The sequence below is a fragment of the Pteronotus mesoamericanus genome, unplaced genomic scaffold, assembly GCF_021234165.1.
Source record: "Pteronotus mesoamericanus isolate MK-2021 breed Mesoamerican mustached bat unplaced genomic scaffold, CSHL_Meso_final contig_657, whole genome shotgun sequence".
NCBI classification, from domain to species: domain Eukaryota; kingdom Metazoa; phylum Chordata; class Mammalia; order Chiroptera; family Mormoopidae; genus Pteronotus; species Pteronotus mesoamericanus.
In genome coordinates, this window is record NW_026555229.1 from 4236071 (window position 1) to 4262384 (window position 26314).

Here is a 26314-nt window from a genome sequence, read left to right on the forward strand (position 1 = left end):
GTCCCCTTCTTCTGCATTTGTCTGGGAGGATCCTGGAGTGTTCTTTTGATCGACTCAATCTTTCTCTGGCACTTGAGTTCTGATTGGCTGAAGGACTTAGAGGGGAAAAAAAAAACTTTAATTAAGTAGATAATCTCTTCTTTGGAAGTTTGGCAGCTCCATTTCACCTCCCCTTAACTCTGTTTGGGATCGCTTACACACCAAGGAAGTTAGGGTTTGAGGAGAATTCCATCCCACTCCCATCTTACGTCTCTGTCTCCCAAGTTTTTAGGATTTTTTCTATCTCTGTTACTCCAGAGGATTATGTTGCTTATGAGGCCTTCTGTGTGCATTTTTCTTTTCACCTGTGTCCTCCAACTCAGCCATACCTGGTAAGTAACCTGGAACTTAGAATTAGGTAAATGCATGTATTATATGGGAGAGAGCTCATTTTCACTTCCAGGAATGTAGGACGCTTTGGGATCTCTCCTAGGAAAAATTGTGTAAGGTAGTAGGGCTCTTCCAAATTTATGGCTGATTTCAGTAAATCTTTAGACCCCTGCCAATAAGAGAATATTTGTGCCATGTCGCAAATATTCTAACTGGTTTTGGGGCAAAGACAGTAGTCCATTTTAATAAATCCTGATCTCAGCATTGTGGAGAAGAGGAAGGTGGCTCAAAGAAAGTTCTACTGTGTGTTGAATCTGATCTTTGAGGCGAAGACAAAAATACAATGGGATCTTAATTTGCACTGTCTGACTTTAATGTTTTCAGAATACTCTAAGTAACAGCTCATATCATCACTTCCTAGAGATTAAAAATTACCTTGAGCTACTACTGCTGAGTTGGTACTGAGTTAACAAATATGTTTGAAATAAGATATTTTAGAAACCTAAACTTTTCTACAAAATTGTTTAATATATTCAATTTACAGATATTTCTAAATTGCTCAGAAAATGAGATAATTTGTGTGAAAGTGCTTTGTAAACTATAAACCACTGCACAAATGATAGATGATATGATCATTTGTACTTAGCTCCTGGAAACCACATAATGTATCTATACATGGAAAAGTTAACAAGCAAGTATGCAATAATATATAGATGTAAGATACTGGAAATGCATGTTGCTAGGGTGCTTGGAGTTTCCCCTCAATTAAGATGTAAGCTGAGTCTCCCGCTTTATCAATTCTCATTTTGACCATCTATTTAACCAAGGTATGAATCCAAGCGCTACATAAACTGTTGACAAAGCAAGAATAGGAATTTCTTTGCTGAAATCAGCTTCTTATGCTAATTGAGAGTGTATTCTTATTATAAATGAGTATAGCTATCTTTATTAGGGAGTTGATAAGAAGTATGCCAAAATAATACAACAATTTGCCAGTTAACTCAATAATTAACAACATTTCTAATTATAAACTGAACCACCAAATAATTGGTCAACTTATAATTGGTATTTTAATTAAATATTTCATGTTCAAAACAATCTCTCTTCTCCTCATGAGAACAAAAAGACAAAGGGGAGAAGAGACTATTTTAGAGCATTTCTACTGATGTTCATGTATTCTTCAGCTGATTCAGTATCGGCAAAAGAGAAACACGAGATTCCTTTCCCCAGTCACCAGGGCAGTGTGAAGAATTGTTCTATAAGAAAATACCTTTACTGTGTGTTCCTTCCCTGCTGGAGGGGGTCATGTTCATTTCATTCCGATACTGACACAGCCGCACTGAAAGGTGGCTGGGTTGCTTGTCTGTCCAAATTCAAGTGTCTGGATTCAAAAAGAAAGAAGAAAAAAGAGATGTGAAAGGAAGTTCTAATTTAAAAGCAGGGTTTAAGAACCCCTTCTCGCTTTGCCTGACTTTGAGGAGAAAATGTACAAATCTGTATAATGCAATTAAACTTTAATTGCATTTCCCTCATAAGCCCTAATTTGAATTAAATATTTATACTTTGCCAAGAGTCCGGTTTTGGTAGCATTTGAAATGTGATTTTCATATTTAACATTAAATCTTGATTATCCTTATAATGGAACTATCAGGGTTTTGCATAAGGTCATCTTTCCCTTTGTACCATGCAGAGAAATTTGACCAACTGCAGCCTTTCAGATGTTTCTCTTAGTACTTCATTATCAACCTTTTATGTGAGGACCTCAAAAGCATTTAACAAATAGAACCACAATTTCTGCTTGGCTGTTCAATTGTCTGAAATTATTGTCTAAAAGAGTCCATCAACAGAAATTCTTGGGCTTCAAAAGGGGAGGATAAAAATGACATGCACCTACAATATGCAGCTTTACTAGGCATCTCAGTGCAAAATAATTGGGGAAGAAAGCATTCTCCACAGTTTGGGAGTTTTTTGAAAGAATTATCCTTTAGTAACTTGAGAAAAATCTTTTCTTAGAATTTGTTTTTCTTAATTCTTAATGGCTGTCCCCCTACAAAAAAAAAAAAAAGAGAGAGAGAGAGAGAGGGAGAAAGTAGAAAGCATGATACAGCCAAGCAAATGGTACTGGTTATAATGGTGGCCAGAGATGAAGAAATTTGAATTTCCATCCCCCATATATTTACTCATCTGGAATGAATGTACCTAGAACATGTTTTTCTTTGATTGTTGCCTTCATTTGACTCTAAATAATGTCTCATAATAATACTGGGTCTTGCCCAGTTCTGTCCATTTCTCTCTCTCTCTCTCTCTCTCTCCCCCCACCCCCTCCCCGGCCCCCAACTCAATCACCAAACCAGAAAGATGCACTGGCACACAGAGGTAAGTGGTGGCTCTGCTCTCATTCTTTAACAGAGATCACTATCTTTACTCTTTTCCAAAGGATTTAAACAGGGTGAGTTTCTTTTCTGCAGTAGAACAAGAATTTATCTGAAATCTTTGTGTTTTAAAACAATTTTTGAAATACATCATTCCTTGGTTCTCTACATTTATTATTTTTTTTAGCCTTATCTGCTATGGCTGTTGAAATTTCATCTGATGATGACATGCAAAACCCTTGATTAGCAAAGGCTTCAGTTTTTGCAGGGTAGAGGCATCTTTGAATCCATATTCTCACCAAGTATCATCAATAGCTAAAATTATTATTTTCTGTGAATATGTGCAACAATTTTTCAAATGTACATTATGACCAATAAAATATACACTAATTTAAAAATCATTGAGTCATACTGATTTGTTGTCCTATTAAATTTGTCCCACTAACAGGTACAAAAAGAACAGGGCCATCAAGTGAGGATCCATTAAGCTTTGTCCCATTAGAAGGGAATTCTCTTCCTCACAGAGGCTGAGAATCTCTGAAGTCAGAGAAATAAATTTAGGTGTGAGAAATTGCTTTGGAATCTGAAAAAATAATATGCCAATAAAAAATTCACATACCTAATAGTTTATCTGATCAATTAAAAAAAGTTCTTAGACCATGAAAAAAAAAAAGTAGGGACTCGTGGAGTAACTGAGCAGGGTTAGGTTAGTAGTCACCATGTAGAATGCTCTAAGGGCTTGAGACATGATCAGAGAAGCTCAGTTTCTAGTTTGTCATTGATTTCGTCAACAACTTGAGACCTAAGTTTTTCCTTTCAGAGTTTCTATTTCTCCTGCTATGGGAGGAGACATTTTGTTACAGCTTTTCTTAGGAAACCAGTCATGAAAGAGATGAGGAGGATGCCCTGCAATGCATCTTTGTGTGTGTGTGTGTGTGTGTGTGTGTGTGTGTGTGTGTGTGTGTGTGTGATAACATGACATAAAGAAGGATTTCCTTTTTGGGATATTGTATATGGGATATTTTTTTAAAAGGTCCAGAAGAAAAGGAGTTTCAATTCAAACCTTCTCTCTTCCATGGAAGCAGTTTACTTCTTTTTTCCTTTTTCCCAGCTGGGATAATTGGTTTAGTGCTGCTCTATATTGGGTAATGCTAGTCTCTCTTGGAACTCTTAATAAAATCCTCTTTTTTTTCTGGGCTCCATTTACTCTTCTATTCCCATTAGAAATAGAGGAGAACTCAGAGGTCTTAGAAAGAGAAGTCAATACAATTTTACTTAGAATAAACCCTCACTTTTCCAGAAAGAAGATTTTTCTTCCTAGGGAAAAGATCAGGCTGGGTTAACAGTCGAGGGAAACTCTGAGCTTGACTCATGTTTGGAAGAGAATTCACTCAAATACATACTTGAGTTTATTTCTGTTTGAGTTGTGGCTAGTTAGTAAAGGCAACAGAAATTGATAGCTGGATCAGATTGAGGAGAGGACATTTTATCAACTATTGGACTTAGTTCTATTAAGTAGTACCAAAACAGTACCAAAGGGCCAAAGCCCATCAATTTTCCTACACTCTGAGAGCCTCTTGAAAGAAACTATCATCCACTCTGGACAGATTCTTTAGGCTCATTATAAGCCAAGCTTTTATGGTCTGTTTTTATCAATCTTTATTGTAGGCTCTTGTTATTTATCATATCATTTCTCTATATGCTTCTTAGGTCAGAGTTTTCTCCAGGCCAGGAGAAATCAGACCATAAGGGAATCATTTAAATTCACTATTATCCAATCAGTCCAAATTCACTTTTCTTAATAGGTTGTTTTGCCAATGTCAGCATGCTCCAGTATCAGCACAGAATGAGGTTATGTTCCAATAGCCTCAGTAGATCCTGTAAGTAGGCCAATAGTTCAGTGTTTATATGCAGCTCCATAGATGAAATTCTTGTGTTTGCCAGACCAAGCTTAAACCATCCTGCATAAAGCAGAATTTCCCCTTCATTCAAAGCTGTAATTCTGTATATCTCCCATATATGCAACTAGATATGGACAACAGTTGTATTTTTAATAAATATTTTTAACAAAAAAAATCCTGTAATTCTCTTTTTCTACCATAAATTTCAGTCCTTTTCCTTTACTCAGGCTCTTCAAGTTCACTATATCTGACTTTGAAGTTTCCATTCCATACCAATACCCAGGATAATAAATAGCAAACCTATATATTGGCCATATTATCTTGTCTGGTATTTATTCATGTTAATCCCACACATCTGGTGGAGCCCAAATTGCATAGATTATTGGTTCAGGAGTATCCTGTTGTTTAATTTTGTATTATGGAAAATTTCTTTTCTTTTTTTACAAACATAAAGATAACAGCACATATAATGAACCCTCATAACTCAGCTTCAGCAGTTAACCCTTGGCTAATTTTTCTTCATGTATACTTTCTGTAGCATTTTCAACTACATGTATTCTCTCAGTCTAAATCTTCCAAATACTGCCATGATTCAAAATAGGAGGAAGAGGGATATTAAAAGGAATCCCCTATCCCATGTCCAAGAGATCTAGAGCCAGTAATTAGAGTGAATCTTGGGGAATATCATACAGATATAACCCACCTTGGGATGAAAAATCAAGAGCACAAATTAGCAAAAAGAGAATTCACTCAAATACATACTTGAGTTTATTTATGTTTGAGTTGTGGCTAGTTAGTAAAGGCAACAGAAATTGATAGCTGGATCAGACTGAGGAGAGGACATTTTTATCAACTATTGGACTTAGTTCCATTAAGTAGTACCAAAACAGTACCAAAGGGCCAAAGCCCATCAATTTTCCTACCTTGAATTATTCACCTAGTTGCTTTATAGGACAATTCTTAGAGTTATGATATATACCTACCTTCTTGATCCTGACATAAGCTGGTATTGCAACCATCAATGCAATTGAGAACGTGAATATTTTCTAAATACTATACTACAGGGACCAAGGTAACAAGATCAGAAAACAAAACAAAATGCTCTGCTTCCATAATAATCCTGGGCGAGGTTCCTGCAACCCCAGGCTTTCTGGGAACAGTGGTTGGAGCTGTTCCTTAGCAGCTTTCACTTAGACACCACAGAACAGAGAATGAGTACAGCTCATTCCCAGTTAGAATCCTCATTTAAATGCTAAGTGCTGAAGTGCTTTTTTGGTAACTCAGTGTTTCTCAGCAGAGTTTGCTACAATACCTAAAGAAGGAAGGAAATGAGGACAAGGAAAGACAGACTATCTCTCTATAAAGCATTTCACTTTCAGAGGAAAAAGTTATACCTTGAAAATTTCTGATTTGCCTGGGAAAGAATCTGCCTGAGATTGTTTTTTAGTTATCCATGATACACAGTTATCCTGAGGGCTGTTATATGGTCTTTGCCAGTAATTATTTGTCAAGGGCTGGATATGAGGTAATGTGGGATTTTAATATAAATTTTATAAATTATATTTTATTGACTATGCTATTTCAGTTGTCTCAATTTTCCCCCCTCCTCCTGGTACCCCGCTTCCCTCTAGCAATACCCCCTCTTAGTTCATGTCCATGGGTCATGCATAGGTTCTTTGGCTACTCCATTTCTCATATTGTACTTTACATCATGATGGCTATTCTGTAATTACCTATTTGTACTTCTTAATCCCCTCACTTCTTCCCTCATTCTCCCATACCCCCTCCCATCTGACAACCATCAAAATGTTCTCTGTATCCATGATTCTGTCTCTGTTCTTCTTCTTTTCTTAGTTTGTTTTTTAGATTTAATTGTTGGTAACTATGTATTTGTTGCCATGGTATTGTTCATAGTTTTGATCTTCTTTTTCTTAAATAAGTCTCTTTAACATTTCGTACAATGATGGTTTGGTGATGACGGACTCCTTTAATTTTTTCTCGTCTGGGAAGCTCTTTATCTGCCCTTCAATTTTAAATGAAAGCTTTGCTAGGTAGAGCAATCTTGGCTGTAGGTCCCTACTTTTCATGACTTTGACTATTGCTTGCCAATCCCTTCTAGCCTGCAAAGTTTCTTTTGAGAAATGAGCTGACAGTCTTATGGGAACTCCCCTGTAGGTACTAACTGCTTTTCTCTTGCTACTTTTAAGATTCTCTCTTTATCATCAAACTTTGGCATTTTAATTTTGATGTGTCTTAGAGTGGCCCTCTTTGTATGCATCTTGTTTGGGACTCTCCATGCTTCCTGGACTTGCATGTTTCTTTCCTTCACCAAATCAGAGAAGTTTACTTGCATTATTTTTTCAAATAGACTTCCAATTTCTTGCTCTTTCTCTTCTCTTTCTGGCACACCCATGATGTGAATGTTGGGCCACTTTAAGTGTCCCAGAGGCTGCTTACACTATCCTCATTTTGGGGGAGTCCTTTTTTCTTCGTGCTGTTCTGATTGGTTGTTTTTTGCTTCCTTATGTTCCAAATCATTGATTTGATTCTCAGCTTCATCTACTTTACTGTTATTTTGCTGTAAATTGTTCTTTATTTCAATTAGGGTATCCTTCATTTCTGACTGGATCTTTTTCATGCTGTTGAGGTCCTCACTAAGTTCCTTGAGCATCCCTATAACCTATGTTTTGAACTCTGCATCTGATAGATTACTTATCTCTATTTTGTTTAGTTCTTTCCCTGGAGTTTTGATCTGTCCTTTCATTTGGGCCATCTTTCTTTGTCTCCTCATTTTGGCAGCCTCCCTGTGTTTGTTTCTATGTATTAGGTAGGCCTGCTATGACTCCCTGTATTGGTAGCATGGCCTAATGTAGTAGATGTCCTGCAGGGTCCAGTGGCACAGCCTCCCCTATTACCCAAGCTGGGTACTTGAGGTGCACCCTTCATGTGGGCTGAGTACACCGTCCTCTCATAGTTGAGCGTTGATTGCAGTTGAGCCAGATCAATGGAGGGATTTACCCAGGCCAATCAGTTGCAAGAACTGACTGTGGCCACTGACCACCAACCTCTGTCCTCTGTGGAGGATCAGCTGTGCAGGAGCAGGGTGGTGGGTGTTCTAACGTGGTCTGTAGCTGTCCACTGGATGTGCAGTCTCTAGAGTTTCCTAGGTGGTGTAGACCAAGGTCAGCCCCCATCTGTGTTCTGCCCAGGGCCACTTTGCATGAGCTATAAAGCAATCTGAGATGGCTGCTACTGGTACTGCAGTTGGAGATTCCCAGGCAAAGCCAAGCTGTGAATCTAGACTAGCTGCTGCTAGTGCCAGGCCTGGGCCACTTAGCAAGAGGGGCCTTATAGAGGCCAGGTATTGCTTGTTTGATAGGATTTAGGAAGTTGTGAAGCATGAGCCAAGACAAGCCATTCATATGGAAAACTCATGGTTAACAATTTGGGTGGGCCTGTAAGCTGGGTGGGATAAAGCCTCAATGGATCTCCAGGGCAGGCAAACAGTGTTAGCCAGGTTGGGAGTCTTAGATATGGCACCCACTTGCTGGCTCTGTGGCTCTGTTGGCAGAGGGCTCTGAAAAAGTACAATGCCCACCTTTCTCTCTGGGAGAAAGCTGTCCCTGGGCTCCTTCTTTGATGCCAGACACTTCAGTTTCTCCCTGTATACCACTGGTACCTTTCAAGCTGCTACCCCAGTGATGGAGCTCAGAGGAAGTTAGTCTAAGTAAGTTCTTGTATGGGTTCTTTAAGGGGAACTGCTTGGGACTCCAGAAGTTTTTTCCATTGATTCAATACCTACTGGTTTTTATAGCCAGAAGTTATGGGAATTTATTTTCCTAACACTGAAAACCTGGGCTAGGGGGGCCTGATGTGGGACTGGGACTCCTTGCTCCCAAGATATTCCTCCCAAATTTTTATCCACTGTACATGGATATGGGACCAGCCTATTCCACATCTCTGCCCCTCCTACCAGTCTGGATGGATATGGTTTCTTTAATTCCATAGTTGTCAGACTTCCATTCAACTCAATTTCTGATGATTCTGAGTCATGGTTTTTCTATATTTTAGTTGTAATTTTGAAGTGGTTGTGCGAAGAGGTGAGCCGTGTCTGCCTATGCTGCCACCTTGACCAGAAGTTTAATATAAATTTTAATATAAGAACTGCTACCAAAATGGTTTATAAGACTTTTTAAAATATGTTTTAGCACATTGCCTTACAACATAGAAAATTTACATTTATAAAAAAAGTATGAGAATAATTTATAGGGCTGTATTCTCTTTGAAGAAACAGGTGGAGTTTAAATCAGTGAAATAGCTATGGGGAGATGACCAAAACCTGTACATTCCTTAATTTTTCCTCCTATATTTTTCTTGAAAATACTTTCACTTTGCCCCAAACTTCACTGCATTTCTCTCTTTCCTTTCAATGCCATCCATTCTCCTTCAATGAGTCTACACTAACTGCTTTCTATTTATAACTGTTCACCCACTGTAATCTGGTTTCTGTTCCATTGCTCTACTGAAATAGATCTCCCCTGTGATAATCACCTTTTTCCCTCTTGGTAAAATTTTAAGTAGGAGGAAATTTGTCTTTTGAAATTCTGAATACTTGTGACTTCTGCTTCCTAGTCTTCTCCCTAACTAAATAGGAAAGAGCTCGATTTCAATTTCCTATACTTTACAACAGATAAGAATTATCTGTTCACCCTTAAAAAACATCTGCATTTTTAAGCTCAACCCTTTATAATTGTGCAGTGAATTATACCTAGCTTAAAAATTCTTGGGTATTGCCAGAGGGGGTAGTTAAAATTTTGGAATGATAGGATATTACCTCACAGTAATCAGTAAGGCTTGTCTTCTCTGTAACTGTGTGATGTGTAAATATTGGTGCATGTGTGTTCTGTAGATCATCAGTTGTAGCAGACAGAGAAAAATCACAAGGAAAGTGATTTGGATAGAGCTGTGTTTAGTCTGTCTTGGGCCCAAGTCATCTTGTGAGTTCAATGATGTGAAAAGTTGGCTGCCAGACATTGATTCTAAGAAAAAGTTGCTTTACCGGAAGACCTAGCTACAGCTCCAGGCTGCTCCTGTACCATAGTCCCTCTTCTTAACCTTTTACCCCTCTCCCACATACTCTCTCTGTGCCAGATCTGCAGAGGGACATGTGCATCTACAGTCATTCACCACTTCTCCTTTCCTCTGGGCCATCGCCCCAAATTATAATTACATGGTTGTTCCTGAAGTAGGTCAGCTAGAGCTTCATGACCCAGAGACTTTTTATGGACCTAAACAAATGAGATTAGAGGCTAGAAAGAAGCCAAACCTGTTTGCTATTCAAAGACTTGGCAGGAAACTGGAGAGAGGAAGAACAAAGTGGGAGGTCAGAAGGCACTGACATGGAAGTCGTGGACAGTGAGAGGAAAACACCAAATTCTGGACATTCATATACAGAACCTTTGCTTTTTAAAAAATACGTTAGGGGAAGGAAAAAGGGGAATCCTAACTGAAATTTCAGCCACATCCAACACTGGGATTCAAATGTATTCAGGCACACTTAACAAACACAAGGCGGCTAGACTGCAGGAAGCTTGCCACATGAGACTTAGTGCTCTCCTGGGAACAAACTACCATACTGAGGGCAGAGAGAGTCTGGCACACAAACGTGGCCTAGTAACAAGGTCCTGGTCATGCAAAGAGAGAGAAAGTCTGAAGATAGAATGGTGCTTGGCACTCCTGGTCCAGCGCCCACCTGTATTGCAGGCTATAGAGAATTAGGTATGTGTTCTCACTAGGGTAGCTAAACTGTTAACCATACAATGTGATTGCTACAGACCACCCACAGGCTGTGCTAGTTTGGAGAGCCATCCCAAAATAGGGAAAAGTTGTTGAAACATTGGATAGTGGCTTAAACCTCTTGTCCACCATTAGACATTACTGACAGAAAATGGGAACTAGCAATTTTTTTTTTTGTGGACTTCCTAAGGTCGTAATGTAGAAATAAATAATGATTCAAAGTTTCTTCGAATGGTATCAAATAAAGAGAAGCATTGAAAATCAGAGTGCATGGATATATGGAAAATAAATGTTAGGTCAAAAAAGAGAAAGAAGGACTTGAAGATTTTTCTAAAAGCTAAAAGAGAAGCTGTGGCATTTGTATTTGGGTTAACCTAAAGTCCCTCCCTTCCTGCCCCAGTTCCCTGGGAAAAGTAGTGACCAGACAGATTATAGAATAGGCAATTTAGGAGATGGTATAGCCCATGAGAGAAGCTTCAGAATGTTGAAGGCAGTGGGTGTTTGAGGAGCTATAGTGCCCTAGATCAAGAAACTTTGCGTAGTGATTCAATTATGGCTACTTTATAGCCACTGTGGTGTTGCAAGGTTAGAAGGTCCCAAGAGCAGACACAAAGGGAAAATGATAGAAGGTGCACAGGGATTGGCCTCAAGACTACTAATGCATGTGTACCTGTTATTTATTTGAAAATATACTTAGTAATGAAGAGACTAGCAAGGATCTCGACACATAATGAAAAGAAGAGGAAAGAACCTGTTAATATTAGGGGAGGAGCTGTGGCAAAAAGTAATGAAGACAAGGACAAAACGACTTGTCTACCCAGCCTAGACAAGAGAGTAGAAGCTACTTACAGTGAAATGTTATTGTGAGAGCTCAGAATGACTGGGGGGGGGGGGGGGGGGGGGTGAGAAGGGGGAGAGAGAGCTGATTGCTCTTGCAAATTTTTATTATTGGTAAGTTAACTTGGGAGAATGATGAGATGGCTTTAAACACTTGTAGGAAAAAGTATAGACCAAAGAATTAATTAAAGACTTCAGGACTGATGACAAGAGTGTGGAGGTGGTCGAAGAATCTAAAATAATAGCAATGGTATTAAAGCCTTCTGTGAGTGGAGATAGTTAGCATGTTTCCTAGAAGACTGATAGACCCTAAACAAAGACTCAGAATCCTTATAGGTGCCTATTTACCTCCTCAAAAATATTTTATTCCTGGTTTGGAGAAAATGGGCATAAACAGGTAGCTGTAATAGACAGGGAAATATTCTATACTACCAAGAAAAACTGCAGGGAAGGAAACAGATCCATGATTTTAGTGCTCAGCCCAGAAACCCAGCCTCTCAAGGCAGTGATCAGTGAGAACTTTGGGAGCTACCAAAGCCAGAAGATGCTCCATCCAGATACAAAAGAGAGACTATCTACCAATAACAGTCTCTGGAGCTGAGGCCCAGGAATCTTCTTGTTGAATAAATTTCTCAGAGGGTTCTCATGCACTCTACAAAATAATCCTTTTGGATTAATTTCCTTTTCAAAAACATTTTTTAGAAGATTTTATTTATTTTTAGAGGGAAGGGAAGGGAGGGAGAGAGGGAAACATCAATGTCTGGTTGCCTCTCACATGCACCCTGCTGGGGACCTGGCCTGCAGCCCAGGCATGTGCCCTGACTGGGAATCGAACCTGCAACCCTTTGCTTTGCAGGTTGACACTCAATCCACTGAGCCACAACAGCCAGGCCACTTTTAGGTTAGTTTCCAAATGTCTATACTGAAGTCCATTTGCCAAATCTCCAGCACTCCAGATTATATATGTATGTAGCTTTTAATTTTTATATAGTAGTAAATTTGCAGAAGGTTACAAAGAAATGTGCAGGAAAGTTCCATGTTCAAGTACTATAGTAGGAGCTGGAGGGCATACAAAGATAATTAAGGCAGCCCCTACTTACAGTCAAGTATAAGGGAATAAAGGGAAAGTTTAATATGAGGCAGAAAAGAGTTGCTGTGAGGCTTCAAGAAATGCTGACTGTGGTTTTTGAGCTAGACTAGATACTTATTTAAGAATATGTAGGGTTTTTACATTGTAGCTTACTGAGATATAATTAACATACTATAAAATTCACCCTTTTAAAGTGTACAAATCAATGGGTTTTAGTATATTCACAAACTTGTGCAACTCTCACCATTTTCATCACCTCACCCTAAAAAGAAGCTCCATGCCCATTAGCAGTCACTCCTCATTCCCCCTTCTTTCAGTCCCTAGCACTGCTAATCTACTTTCAGTCTCTATACAATTGCCTACTTGGGGGCATTTTTTAATAAACAGAATCATACAATTTGTGGTCTTTTGTGTCTGGCTTCTTTCATTTAGAATGATATTTTCAAGGTTCATCTATGTTGTAGCATATATTGGCACTTCATTCCTGTTTGTGGCCAGATAATATTCCATTGTCTAGGTATAACACGTTTTATTCATCTTTTCATTAGTTGATAGACACTTTAGTCATTTTTATTTGGGAGCTATTATGAATAACATTGCTATGAATATTTATGTACAAGTTTTGTTAGACGTGTTTTTCTCTTGAGTACATGCCTAGGAGTGGCATTACTGGGTCATATGGCATTACTGGGTCATAAAGGTTGATGCTTAACCTTTTGAGGAATTGCCAGACTATTCTTCAAAGTAGGCGCGCCATTTCACAATCTCACCAGCAATGTAGGAAGGTTCTGGTTTTTCCACATCTTTGCCAACAACTATTATTGTGTTTTTTATTTTAGGTCAGTGTGTGAATTCTTGTTGGATTTCCCTGATGACTAATGATTTTTAGCATTATACCATGCACTTATTGGACATCTGTTTATCTTCTTTGAAGAAATGTCTATTTATACCCTTTGACCATTTTTTAATTTGAGCTATAAGTGCTTTTTATATATTCTGAAAGTAAGTGTTTAACCAGATATATGACTTGAAACATTGTCTCCCATTCTGTGGGTGGTCTTTTTTACTTTTTCTTTTGGTGCCTTTTGAAGCACAAAAGTTTTTAATTTTGATGAAGTCCAGTTTATCTATGTTTCTTTGGTCACTTGTGCTTTTGGCATCATATTTACAAAAAAACATTGCCTGACCCCAGATCATGAAAACTCAATATCTACATTTTCTTCTGAGTTGTATATTTTTAGCTCTTACATTTAGGTCTATGATCTACAAACCTGACTTAAGTTTTATATATGGTGTGAGGTATGGGTCCAATTTTTGCATGTGAATATCTAGCTGTTCTAGCACCAAATACTAAGAGTAGGCAATATTTAAGAGAAAAGGTATAGTAGCATAAATGTATGGGTGTCCGGGAAAAGCAACTGGTCCATTTTGACTAGAAGATTGGACAGGTAGGGATATTTCATGGGAAATGAGGCTGGAAAGGTATGTATGGTCTGATTATGATGTACCTTGAGTGCAAGAGATAGAGAACAAAGAAAGATTCTTGATAAGGATGATATCAGAATTAGGCTTTCTAAAGATTGATTTAGCTGCAGACTGACTATACAATGGTTCAAGTATGCCTGTAAATAACTCAGGGGTTACCAACACAAGTCAGTTTACGAAAATATTGCCCAAATAAGGCTAACAGCCATACAGCCATATCTCATGGTAGGTGCTCAATTAAATCTGACTGGTTAATTAATGGAACTAGACCAGTATGTCATACAAATCTTTACATATTGTAGGGCCTTTGAGGAAAGAATCCTCTAGTATTCTGCCCAACACTACCTGTGATTCCAGCCTACTATCCTCTCACAGAAGTCTCCTCACCGAGGCTCATAGCAAAGTTTTCTCCTTTGTCTGCCACTTGATTTTTTTTTTTTTATTTGAGAGTCAAGTCTTCATTCACTCTCCGAGAAAGGAGAGGGGCATAGTATAGAGAGATACACCAGTGTGATTTTTGTTTTGTTGTTTTGCTTTCTTCGCTGGTACCATCTGTGCTGGGGAATGAGAACTAGCCTCTGTCTTGCCTGGTAATGTCCAAGCATCTTTGGAAGTTATTGCTAACATAAAGAATGCCCTCCTGAGCCAGTGCAAGTCAGCAACCTTTCTCTGAAGCAAAGGGCCTGGCTGACTCCTCTAACACTAGTCTTCCAGGATCAGAAATTTATCTGTAAACCTATAGCGTCTGTAGCAATTGTGAAGTCATTTAAATTGTTTTGAATGTATTATTGTTCTTTTCTGGTACTACTGCCCGCAAGAGAGCAGTGCTTTTCAGTCAACTTAATTTTGCCTGCCAAGCTTTAAAAAGTGGGCTTCAGTTTTGCTAGACTATGTAGTCTTTTATGATTTTCTAAAATTCTATTATATTTCTTTCCAAATCATTTTCATCTCTTCTCACATAGCAGCCTCCCAGTTTATAATACTGTCTTTCAAAAACTACTCACATTTTAGGCGTTGTGTGTATTTTGTAGGAAGAGAGTCAACCAAGCTCTTTAGGCCTCGGACAGAAGACTGATCTTCTCAGTCTCTTTAGTTTCCAGTTGGCTTTCTGATGATTGCCAGCATCTTTTTGGCCTTTACAATCACAGGGTACACCAGCTTTCATGGAACAATACATAATGATTCCCATGCTACTTTCCTCCATTATAATGGGAAAAGAAAGATAATAAGTAATATATCAATATTTGGGTTAATTTTCAAATGCCTATCCTGAAGTCCATTTGGAAAATCTCTGGCACTCCAGATTATGTATGTATGTATTATATTTTTTATTTTTACATAATTATAGACTGGCAGAAACTTGCAAATATGTGCAGGGAAGTCCCATACAAGCCTCCCCCAGTGTTAACCAACTATAGTACAATATTTACAAAGTTTATTCAGACTGCCAGTTTTACATACACTCATGTGTGTGTGTATGCATATGTATAACTTCCCATAATCACACCACAATTAAGACACTTAATTTTATCATCACAAGACTCTCTGGTGTTATCCCTTTATAGCCATACCCACCCATCATCCTTAACCCCTGGAAACTACTAATCTATTCTCCAGCTCCATAATTATGTACTTCACAATTTTTAAATAAGTGAAATCATGCAGTATATATCCTTTTGAGATTGGCTTTGATCACTCAGTATAATTTCCTTGAGGTTCATTCAAGTTGTTGTGTGTATCAGCTGTTCACTCCTTTTCATTGTTGAGTAGTAATCCATGGTGTGGATGTACCACTGTTATTTTAACCACTCGCACTTTGAAGGACGTTTAGACAGTTTCAAATTTTTGGTTGCTGTGACTAAAGTTGCTAAGAGCATCCAAGTACAAGATACTCAGTAAAAATAAGTCTTCATTTTTCAGGAAATAACTGCCCAAGAGTGGAACAGCTAAGTCATATGGCAAGTCCATTTTAAGTTTTGAAAGGAACAGCCAAATTATTTTCCAGATTCAGATTATTTGTTTTTGGAATTTAATTATGACTCAATCCTTAGAAACATAGTGTACCGTTGACCTCTTTCTGATAGAGAATTATCCTTCTCAAAGTCTGGTGGAGTCAAACTGACCTGAATTCAAATCCTGATTTAATAACTTACTGAGTGACCTTAAATACTTTTTTGAGCCTGAGATTCCCTATTTGAAAAATAGGGATAGCAATGCCATGATAGTAAGGATTTAACAAGATCAACATGTAAAACACAGAGAGTAGAGTATCTGGAACACAGTAGTGAGTTAATGCTAGCTCTCTTCCCTAACCATGGCAAGACAATGGTCAAACATTACTCCCAACATTTTTTGGTATTTGAAATTTTAAAAATACAAAGGGAGTATAATACTAATGTCTTTTGTACACACTCTTTTTTATTAAATAAGTTGCATAACTTTTCCTTGGCAAAAACATTTTTCCTTTCTCCCTATAAATGGTAAGTTCTGAGGTAATCCTTAAAACTCTTGGAGCAGAAATGAGTTGGTGCATCTCCATTATGCTCTGTGGTTTTTCTCTCTTCTAGGTCAGTGAACAATTTCCTGATGACTGGTCCAAAGGTAAGAAAAAAACTTCCTTTGATTTGTTTGGATTTCACTAATCTTAGCATCTTGACTGAAGACTATTCATGCCAATTTCTTTCCATTATATCCGCATCTTTTACTATATCTATTACAGACAGAAAAACTGTGGTATAGAGGGAGTTAGTGGCAACCTCCAAACCACACAGTAAATTAGTGTCAGAACCAAGACAAGAATGCAGAAGTATTGACTATGAATTTATAGCCAGAATTTCCGGAGCCAGAAAAGCCAACAGCCTCTCACAGTGTCAGGCTGCAGTTACAAAACCTCTTCAGCACAGTGGTGGGATGCAGTTTTCTATCTTTAAAATGCTGGCATTATACCGCACTATCTCAAAAGACATTTCCAGTTCCAAAATGTTGTTTTCTAAGATAGTAATGAGATGAGAACATCTGAAAAATTCATGAATTACATAATTTGGGATCACTTTGGCAGGCTTGGCCACTTTAGGGCAAATGTCTCCCCAGTCCAGCTTCTGTGAGTCTGAATTTGACTGCTGTGTCCTTGCAGGCTTATCTGATCTACTCCAGCAGTGTGGCGGCTGGTGCTCAGAGTGGCATCGAAGAATGCAAATACCAGTTTGCCTGGGACCGCTGGAACTGCCCCGAGAGAGCCCTGCAGCTGTCCAGCCATGGTGGCCTTCGCAGTGGTAAGGAAAGCCTCGGCCACAGCTCCCTGGACCCCCTGGCCACAGGTTAGAGCCCCACTCTCCAGGGATGGCCCGTTGCCTCCTCTACGCCCTAATTCCTCCCATGGTCTTTACTCTCAGGTCATCTCCCTTACCGGGATCTTCTCTGTTCCATCTCCAGCTCCTCTTTCCTGTCTAGAGAGGTTTTTCTTTCCCAGCACCTTCATTGCCCAACAAATGGACGTTGCCTCACCCCTAACCCTATATCACCTTTGGCCTCCTGGTTGGCTAAAGGCTTCTTCATGATATAAATAACACCAGGAGGTAGGTTGGGGTCATAATTCCTCATTCCTCTTAGCCCCTTCCTTCAGCAGGCTCAGCAGCGAGATGCAAGGCAAGTGGGAAGAGACTTGGAGACTAGATTCCCATGGAGAAGGTAGAGTGGCCATGCCAGTAAACCAAAGAACCGGCAGTCAGAGGTTCTTCTCAGACCTAGTTGGCGCATGCCTCTTATCAAATGGGTACTTGATAATCTGGACTTCAGGTTCATCTCCTCCCCCATTTTTCCCTCAGGCTCTTTCCCATCTAAGTCCTCTACAACCACGTACTTCCACGAAAATCTAGCCGCCTAACCATAAAGTGTATGACTTGAAAAGAAGGGAGGGGAGAAAAGAAAGGCTGAGGCCAGGGCTGGTGTCGACCCTAGAAGAGAGTGAGGCACGTTATAAAGGTGGGGTAATAGCAAGGAGCTGGGAAAGGAGAGGATAGAGATTGTAGTAAAGGCAGGTCGCGCGGCTGGCATTTCTTTGGGTTGCAACGTCTCCCTCTAACTCGCCTGCTTTTTGGTTCCCGCCAGCTAATCGGGAGACGGCGTTTGTTCACGCCATCAGTTCTGCGGGGGTCATGTACACTCTGACTAGGAACTGCAGCCTTGGGGATTTTGACAACTGTGGCTGTGATGATTCCCGCAACGGGCAACTGGGTGAGTAGTGACATGGGGGGCGGGGAGGGCAGGCCAGTAACGTTCACTTAAACAACGAGCAGCTTGGTGGGGAGCTGGGTGGGGTGCAGAAGAGCTGTGTTCTTTCGAAGCTGAGGAAAATCGGGGTGAACCCGTTCGAGCCCAAACCCTACCTTGTGAAGCCAGGTTAAATGTAGCGTGGGTCTTCCTGCTCCTACGGAGTAGTTTCCTTAATTTAAAGGAACAACACTCCCCGTGGATTCAAATCAGTTGCTCTCCTCAAACGTAGAGGGGGGCATCCTTCTATGTTGATTGTCTTGGCTCCTTTCCATTCTTCACCTCCCTAGTCCTCCCTAATCCTTTCTGCCCTCCGACTCAACTTCCACCTTGGCTTTTCCGTATTATTTCAATTGCTCCTTTCTCCCCCTCTCAATGCTCGTGTTTTCCTCACAGTTTTTCGCGCCATTTTGTCCTTTCCGGAAGTCCGCCCCCGCGCACACTCGGCCCGAAGGCCAGAAACCCTGCGCAGGAGGGGCACGCCGGCACCTGGCAGAGAAGCCGCTCAGCAACTATTACGTCATGAACTCCTGAGCAGGGGATTGGACGCGGGCGCGCGAAAGCGGCAAAAACAAATCTGGGCTGAAACTAATCTGTAGATAGGGTGCTCATCTAACCCTAATTTTTCCTCATCCCAGAGCCCCCAAACCAATTAGAAACAGCTGCATAGGAGGCTTTGCGCCGCCTGTTCAATGACCTTTCCTTCACCTGCACTTTTCCAGGGGGTCAAGGCTGGCTGTGGGGAGGCTGTAGTGACAACGTGGGTTTCGGAGAGGCAATATCCAAACAGTTCGTCGATGCCCTGGAGACTGGACAGGATGCCCGGGCTGCCATGAACCTGCACAACAACGAGGCCGGCCGCAAGGTGAGTCCTACAGCCCTTTGGGGTTAGGCAGCTCGCGCCATCCACTACCACCCCTAGGTGAGGACAACCCTGCACCTCATTTAAGTTTGGAAAAACAAGGTACTAAAGCGGTGTAGACGACCTAGACACCTTGCTACCCTCCAGAGGCAGAGAGACTCCCCACGCGCTTAACCCCAGGCTTGCTCACTCCCTAGGCGGTGAAGGGCACCATGAAACGCACTTGTAAGTGCCACGGCGTGTCTGGCAGCTGCACCACTCAGACCTGCTGGCTGCAGCTGCCTGAGTTCCGCGAGGTGGGCGCACACCTGAAGGAGAAGTACCACGCAGCTCTGAAGGTGGACCTGCTGCAGGGTGTTGGCAACAGCGCGGCCGGCCGCGGCGCCATCGCCGACACCTTTCGCTCCATCTCCACACGGGAGCTGGTGCACTTGGAGGACTCCCCAGACTACTGCCTGGAGAACAAAACTCTAGGGCTGCTGGGCACGGAAGGCAGAGAGTGCCTGAGGCGCGGGCGAGCCCTCGGCCGCTGGGAGCGTCGCAGCTGCCGCCGGCTCTGCGGGGATTGCGGGCTAGCAGTGGAGGAGCGCCGTGCCGAGACCGTGTCCAGCTGCAACTGCAAGTTCCACTGGTGCTGCGCTGTCCGCTGCGAGCAGTGCCGCCGGCGAGTCACCAAGTACTTCTGTAGCCGCGCGGAGCGGCCACGCGGGGGCGCGGCGCACAAATCCGGGAGAAAACCCTAAGGGCCTCCTCTCCCTGCTCCTTTCCCCTTTGTCCTTGGCTTCCTTTAGAGACCCCAGTAATAGAGGAACCTAGGGAATGCGGATCCGGCACTCGCAAGCCCAGGGATCCCGAGAGAGAAGATGCAATCTTCGGAGCTCGCCACTTTCCAATCTGTTTCCCCAATTCTGCTGCACTCTCCTGGAGCTGTCTGAATGATCCTCACAGCTCACACTTACGTGTGAGAACTCTCTGAGATTTTGATCTATTAATCTTCTTTGGACGAGGATGAGAATAGGCGTTCCTCCACCCCTTCCTAGTTACCTAACGCCGGACCTAGCCTATGAAGCCTTAGGAACAGGAAGACCCTTTCTCAAATATATAGGGCCCACTGGGATAAAGCCGTGGCTTTTCTCTTTTGCCCATTTTCTGCTGCCAGGTCTCTATCACCAATGCATCTTCATTCTGCAGAGCCACTCCTGTGCTTCTGATTCCCCGTTGTTGGCATAGATTCCTCAGGAATCTAATGCTTTCCGTCCCCTTCTCCCTTACCCCCTTTCCCGGAAGAGAAACTGAGAAAACTGACCCAGGTGAAAAGCATGTCTTTGGGGGACTGGCTCGTAGAGGCAGGGGTTAAAGAAGGGGAAAGTGGGAACCCTGGAATGCTGCCTTGCTGAAAACCAAGGGTGCTACTCATCACCGTCTCTAAAGGACTTTACTAGTGGAACAACGACCTTCCTAGACAATCCCCCATGATGCTCAGGCACATACCACAATGTCTAGGGACTATGTAAGCTCAGATTGCCAGTCATTTACTACTTATTAAATTTATCCCTGCCCCTAACCTATTTCCTCCTAGCAACCATTTTTACTTCTACCACAAAGTGTCCTTGTTCTTCTGAGCCAAGACTGAGCTCAATAAAGCCAGTTTCCCATTCGGACCCTGGTTTGCACCTCTAAAGGCAGGCCATAAAGAAGGAGGAGCAGGGACTCTTCTTTTTCTCTAACCTGGTTCTCAAACAGTCAGGAATCAGGGCCTTGGATACTTTGCTTCAATAAGTAAACTTCCTGCAATGAAACTGTTGCTAATAGGAAGTGCAGTATCTTCAATTTTTAATTTATTGCAGTCACTGTGATACGTGCCTCCCCCCCGCCCCCCGCCCCAACCCCGGGTATTGATCTTATTCTTGGGGACACAGGGGAAGGCGGGTGGAAAATACCACCTCTGGGCCCTCCCCTCCCTCTCACCCTTTGCCAGAATACCATTCTCCCTAGCCTCACTTCCCTGATGGCCTAAACAGTTATTCTGGCCTGAGGCTAATCTGCCAAGGATTACTAAATCAGCCATATACATCTTCCACTAATATGTTCACTCAGGAGTAAGAGCTTGCTGCTGTGGTGCTTGGGCCTCCTGGTTCTCATCAGAGAGCAGCAGTACAGCAGGGGCTTGCTTGGGAATCAGGGCTCTGGGAAGGGAAGAGCCAATCCCTGGCAGACACTGCACAGCCCAAAGAGCTTCCCAGCCATCTCTTTTTCCCTAGGCCCTCCCTGGGTCTGCTCTTCAGGAGCAGAACTGGTCAGATGCTAGACAACCTTGTCCCACTTCTCCCAGAGCAGGAGAAAGCAGAGAAGAGGTGTATCTCCAAGGAAGTAACAGGGGCCAAGGCTCCAGGGCCCAATCTATGAGAGCACAAGGGCTCTCACATTCCAAATTGAGACAGTGGCCTGGTCCTACTAACACTTACAGTGGAGAGGTTCCCCTTCCTTCCTTACAGGGGACATACTTCCCTTCAGGGTCTCCTAGTGCTTCATTTCCAGCTCTATCAGCAAAAAAGCCTTTGTCTCTTCCTTTAGCTTTGATCTGAGCCTCTTGATTCTCCCAACTTGCCCTTACTCTCTCATCAAGCAACTGCATATACCAACCTGGCTGTCTCACTTGGCAGAATTAAATGATAGTGTACAGTAAGAAAACCTGGCATTTAGAAATATATAAAAAAATATATTTTTTAAAGATGAAAAGCTGAATTCTCTAGGGGGAGAAGGGGTGTCTCTCAGCATCGGAGAACTTCCGTGCTTCATATTTGATAACTCCAGGTCAGTACTTGAAACATGTCATACTGCCAGAAAGTTCCTTCACAGGTTGTTTTGTATTCCCAAATGAGTAAGACTGATACAAGATTCATTTGAGTTCTATAAAGAAAAAATTACTGAGCTACCTTAAATTGTATCCTCCCGTCCCCCCGCCCCGTATTATCCATTTATTTAGTTGTTTATTCAACAAACAATGGAGTGGAAATAAGAGTGGTGAACACCACACTGCCCTCCCTGCACTCATGGAGTTTAGGTTCTCTTAGATTCAGTCATTAGGGCTGTGTTCCCCTTTACAAACGTTGACAACTTCAGACTGGCTGCTTGGGAAGACACCTTCAGGTCAACTACTCAAAACTTATTTTACAAATTGATGCTGAGAAAGATGTCTGGCTTGTTCCACCAACTAGTAAGTTACTATGGGATGCATAGTGAAACCCAGGCCCATTCCCTCCTCTTGTGTGCTCTTTAGGAGGACAGAAGCAGAGGGAGGTCCTGAGAAGTGACAAGGACACTGGGGGTGCGGGGTGCAAAACACTGTCTTCTTCCTGTCCCTGGCCTGTAAGCCTCTACACAAGCAGGGCTTTCTTTTCTTGAAAAGAATCCCAGCCTCAACTGGCCTTAGCAGCAGGTTAGGGCAAAGACAGAGACAGGGTCGTGCTCCGCGCTGGTGGTGCTGGTGGTGGTGGGAGGGGAGGGCAGCACGGGGCACTCGCCTATTGTGGGTCTGGATTGGATGCTTCCAGTCATTCATTTCCTTTTAATTAACCCACATTCCTGGAGGAGAAATATTTATGTTGGCTCCCATAGAGGCAATCCACAGACTGGAAAGAAGGGGGAAGAAAGCCTGCCTTGGCAAAACAATATCTCTAAAGAGCTCAAGAAGAGAAAATAAGAGAACAAAATGCCTTTAAGATAGCCTTCTACCCCCACTGGAGTCAATGAAAACTTCATTTCACATGCTAATCCCCCACCCCGCCCCCTTCTCTTCTCACAACACCTTTTCCGAAAGTGTTTGGGAAAAGTCTTCGCAGTCAGCACACAGCTCCCTGCAGCTCAGACTCCTCCTTGTGTTAGTTCAGGGCCCCAAGTGGGGCTCTCGCTCCAACAGCGGCTTTTTTCTCCCCCCCTTTAATTTAAACAAAGACTTCGGAGTTCATCAACCTCCCACTGAAATTCACAGCTGCTGAACAAACTAATCCCCTCTCCCGGCCTTTCTTCCCTTCAATGGGCTCTTGGCTTCAAAGACACTTTGGGAAAGGACTTTGCTGGGGCTCACACTGCTTCATCAATAGAAGTTAGTGCAAGTATTATCCGAAGAGCAAGTGGCTTTACAAACAAATACTGCCTAACAATCCCTTCCTCTCAAACACACACATCTAGCCCTGCAGACATGATGGGATCTACAACAGGATTAGAGATAGTACCCCCTGGCTTCACACCCAGCCCCTTTGTGCTGCTGAGCTCAGCCCTGAAGTGCTGTGGGGAAAACCCTGGCGCTGACTGTCAGGCACGGATGGACACACACAGCAGCGTGGCCACAAGTGCTGCAAAGAGAGTCTATTTCAGTGACACACTCTTTTCTTCAACTTTCTTCACTCCTCATCTGTCCCCAAGCCTCTCTCCTGCTTTACTGGGATACAGGAAACAAGAATAAAGAGGATTAGGAAGAGAGGTAAGAGTAAAATAGGACTCAGCAGACAATTATTGGGAGATGACTGAGGAAACCAAATCAACAGCTTTATTGCACATTCAGTATATCAGTGCTTCAAATGCAGCATCCAACCATGAAAGTGCAGCCAGACGAGGCAGCCTTGAGATATGTGGGGGCTGAGGGGGACAACCCTTGAGGAGCAGTGCTAAAAGAGAGTCTTTTAATATGGTACCTATTCCAGAGCTGGGCTTACACTCACAGAATGAATGGTCTAGGGCCTTGGACTCCGTACTTGGACCAGGGCAAGTCAGGGGCCATGCCCCATAGGCTGTGGTCCCTCTGCTCCTATCTCATAGGCTAAGACAGCTCCCAGCAAAAGGCAGTGCACCCCTTCAACCTTCCCCCTAACCTTACCCACTCTTAATCATGCTGGTGGATGAGATGTTCCTTCTGACAAGGGCCAAATTTCCTTCTCTTGGTTATGCTCAGCACCCATCCCTTATATGTTCATGACCTGTTCAAAGGATGAACAGTCAACTCTACTCCAGCCTGTGGGGCTCAGAGAAGTATGGAGCTGAAAATATGAAGTTGGAGACAAGTAGAAGGTAAGGTCAGGCTCAGAATCCACAGAAGGAAAAAAACAGAAGACCTAAAAGATGGGTATTGCAGAGGTAGACTTGTCTCCTGCTCACCCTCTTGGAAGCCACTTAAACAGAATATCTCTGAGGGAGAAGATACTTGCTCCACGTCTTGTCAGAGCACAGGAAGTGCAGAATTGGCTCTGTGCTCTGCCTCAGAGGCTGAGCAAGCCTTGGGCATGTCCTAGAAGGCCAGGCATACACGGGTAGAAAGCAGGCACTCTGCTGCTTTGGAGCCAAGCCTACAGCATCATATATCCAGCAGCAAGAAAGAGGGCTGGGAAAAACAAAAAGTCTGTTCTGAAATCCCCTTTTCTCCAGGAAGAAGAGTTAAATAACAATAGAAATGGCCTCCTGGTAAGAGAGGCTGCCTGGCTTAGATGTGCAGCTTATGAGCAATGGTGAGAAGAGCCTTCAGGACAGGCATGAAGCTGGAGACCTCGCTGAAGCGGCTGCAGCCCACCACCTGGGCATGCACTGCAAGGCCCTGCTCAAAGTTTCCTGCGTCCACACATCGGGCAACCTCGTGGAGCCCAGCCAGGACAGGAGGCGAGAGCTGTGGAGGGATTGGCCCTTAGGTTAGTAAGCCCAAACCAGCCCCTGCCCCAGCAGCATGGAAAAGGTAAGAGAGGACTTAAATCTGGAGCCCAGTCCAGGGAAGGTGGTGTATTTTGTGGGGAACCCAGGTTGGTGAGACCTAAGAGGAGGGGATACTTGAGCTCCCTTTGGCCATGAGTGATGGTGGAAGAGCAAGGGGCAGAGGAGTACCACTGAGTGTACTTACGGTCCCCTCACAGAGCTTCTCATATAGACATTCTAGACGTTGGGTTGCCTCATCCAGCTTCCGTCTTGTCTTCTGCAGGAGGAAAATGGATTCTGATTCTAGCACCTAAGCCTAACACTACACAGGATTATAAAGAATCACAGTAGATTAGAGCTAGAATGGCTTAAGGCTACTTTCACTTCTGAGGAGGAATTAGAGGCCCGAAGAGGGTAAGTGACTTGCTCAAGCTGACATAGCTAGTGAATGAATGGCAAGTTTCTTGACTCCTGCTTGGATCCTCCTTCCAGTATCTATTCCCTGCTGTCTTTCCAAGTGCTAAGTCTCAATGCTGCTGAGTCCTGCTACCAAGGAGCTGGACTTCAGACCAGACAAGTTTACCCCCTCCCTTGCCCTGCATGGACCTCAAATAAGTGTAAGATATAGACAACATGTCAAAGGACAGTGAAAAAAGAGTCACACCAAGAACTGGTCTATAGCTAAGTGGTCCTGGAACCAGCAAAGTGTGTGAGGAGGGCATCATGGGGAAGGTTCAGACTTACTAAGTCAGTGGCAGACTGGAAGCAGCGTTGTAGAAGTACCTCAAAGCTGGTTTTCAAGGACTGATGCTCTGGCGGCAGGTCCTTCCTGTCCACCTTCTCTGGTGGCTGTTGCTGAGAAAGAAGTGGAGAGACAGGATAGACAGGCAGGCGGTTCTTCTCATAGCTCCCCTAAGGACTAGTCACAAGTGACTCAGCTTCACACTGTTCTTGCTAGAGCATAACAGAGTGGGGGAGGGGGCACCCTCTACAGAAAGGATATTTGGTGTCTGCCCCCTCTCTTTCCCAGCTCAGAGTCTGACTCTGCCTTTAGGAGTGAGGCCCGTCTACCAAGCCCCCTGTTCTTCTATACCCACGGAGGGCTGGACGGTTTTCCAGGGGAGGGGAACACATTGTCACCTGCAGGCCGAGTTCTCCGGGTGCTCCAGGGGGAGCATGACCCCCTCTGGGGACAGGGGGCTGTGAGGAAAGGATCCCTTGTGGCTCCGAAGTGAGGCTCATAACTGGAGCAGTAATTGGTGCTGGGGACATAAATGTCTCTGGCACCTAAAGAGAGAAAAAGAGAGGTGTGTAAGTTTAAACTGAGAGACTCCTTAGGCCCTGGTTTGAGAGAGCGGCAGAAATTATGAGTGAGCAGGGGACAGAATAGTGAGTGGGAAACCAGGAAGTGGGAAGACTGGTGTGTACAGGGTGGGCAGAAGTAGGTTTACAGCTGTTCATATGGAAAATAATACAATGATTAATACATAATAATACAAGAATAAATTGTGCTCTGTATACTCACAACTGTAAACCTATTTTTGCCCCATCCTGTATCGTAAGAAGGAAAGAGGAGAGGGCTGAGGGGAGACCAGTGAGTGTGAAAAGAGAAGGCAGAATGTGTGCCCAAGAATGGGAAGGACGGGGCTGAACT

At 42.8% G+C, this 26314-nt stretch overlaps 2 protein-coding genes across 7 annotated transcripts in view; one reads left to right on the forward strand and one right to left on the reverse strand.

The window, feature by feature from the left end:
* Positions 1-303: 303 nt before the first annotated feature.
* WNT8B (Wnt family member 8B) lies at positions 304-19798 on the forward strand. Its single transcript, XM_054581368.1, has 6 exons — positions 304-371; positions 16418-16451; positions 16984-17122; positions 17958-18083; positions 18842-18984; positions 19179-19798. Exons 1-6 carry the CDS (start codon positions 304-306, stop codon positions 19722-19724), a joined length of 1056 nt encoding a protein of 351 aa, XP_054437343.1. The 3' UTR covers positions 19725-19798.
* A 3605-nt stretch (positions 19799-23403) lies between these two features.
* Positions 23404-26314, reverse strand: part of SEC31B (SEC31 homolog B, COPII coat complex component) — a 33045-nt gene continuing 30134 nt past the window's right edge. For all 6 annotated transcript variants that reach the window (XM_054581360.1, XM_054581363.1, XM_054581358.1 and 3 more), the window contains 4 exons: positions 25801-25947; positions 25405-25515; positions 24866-24937; positions 23404-24637 (listed from right to left, as the gene is read on the reverse strand). In XM_054581360.1, coding sequence (XP_054437335.1) covers positions 24458-24637; positions 24866-24937; positions 25405-25515; positions 25801-25947 — 510 coding nt within the window. In that variant the 3' untranslated portion in view covers positions 23404-24457. The remainder of the gene's footprint in view (positions 24638-24865; positions 24938-25404; positions 25516-25800; positions 25948-26314) is intronic.

Excerpts from the sequence above, each read along its gene's own strand:
- WNT8B (XM_054581368.1), top strand. The coding sequence starts at position 304 with ATGTTGCTTATGAGGCCTTCTGTGTGCATTTTTCTTTTCACCTGTGTC. Across the intron at positions 16,452-16,983 it reads TCCTGATGACTGGTCCAAAG|GCTTATCTGATCTACTCCAG; the intron begins GTAAGAAAAAAA and ends GTGTCCTTGCAG. Across the intron at positions 17,123-17,957 it reads CCATGGTGGCCTTCGCAGTG|CTAATCGGGAGACGGCGTTT; the intron begins GTAAGGAAAGCC and ends GGTTCCCGCCAG.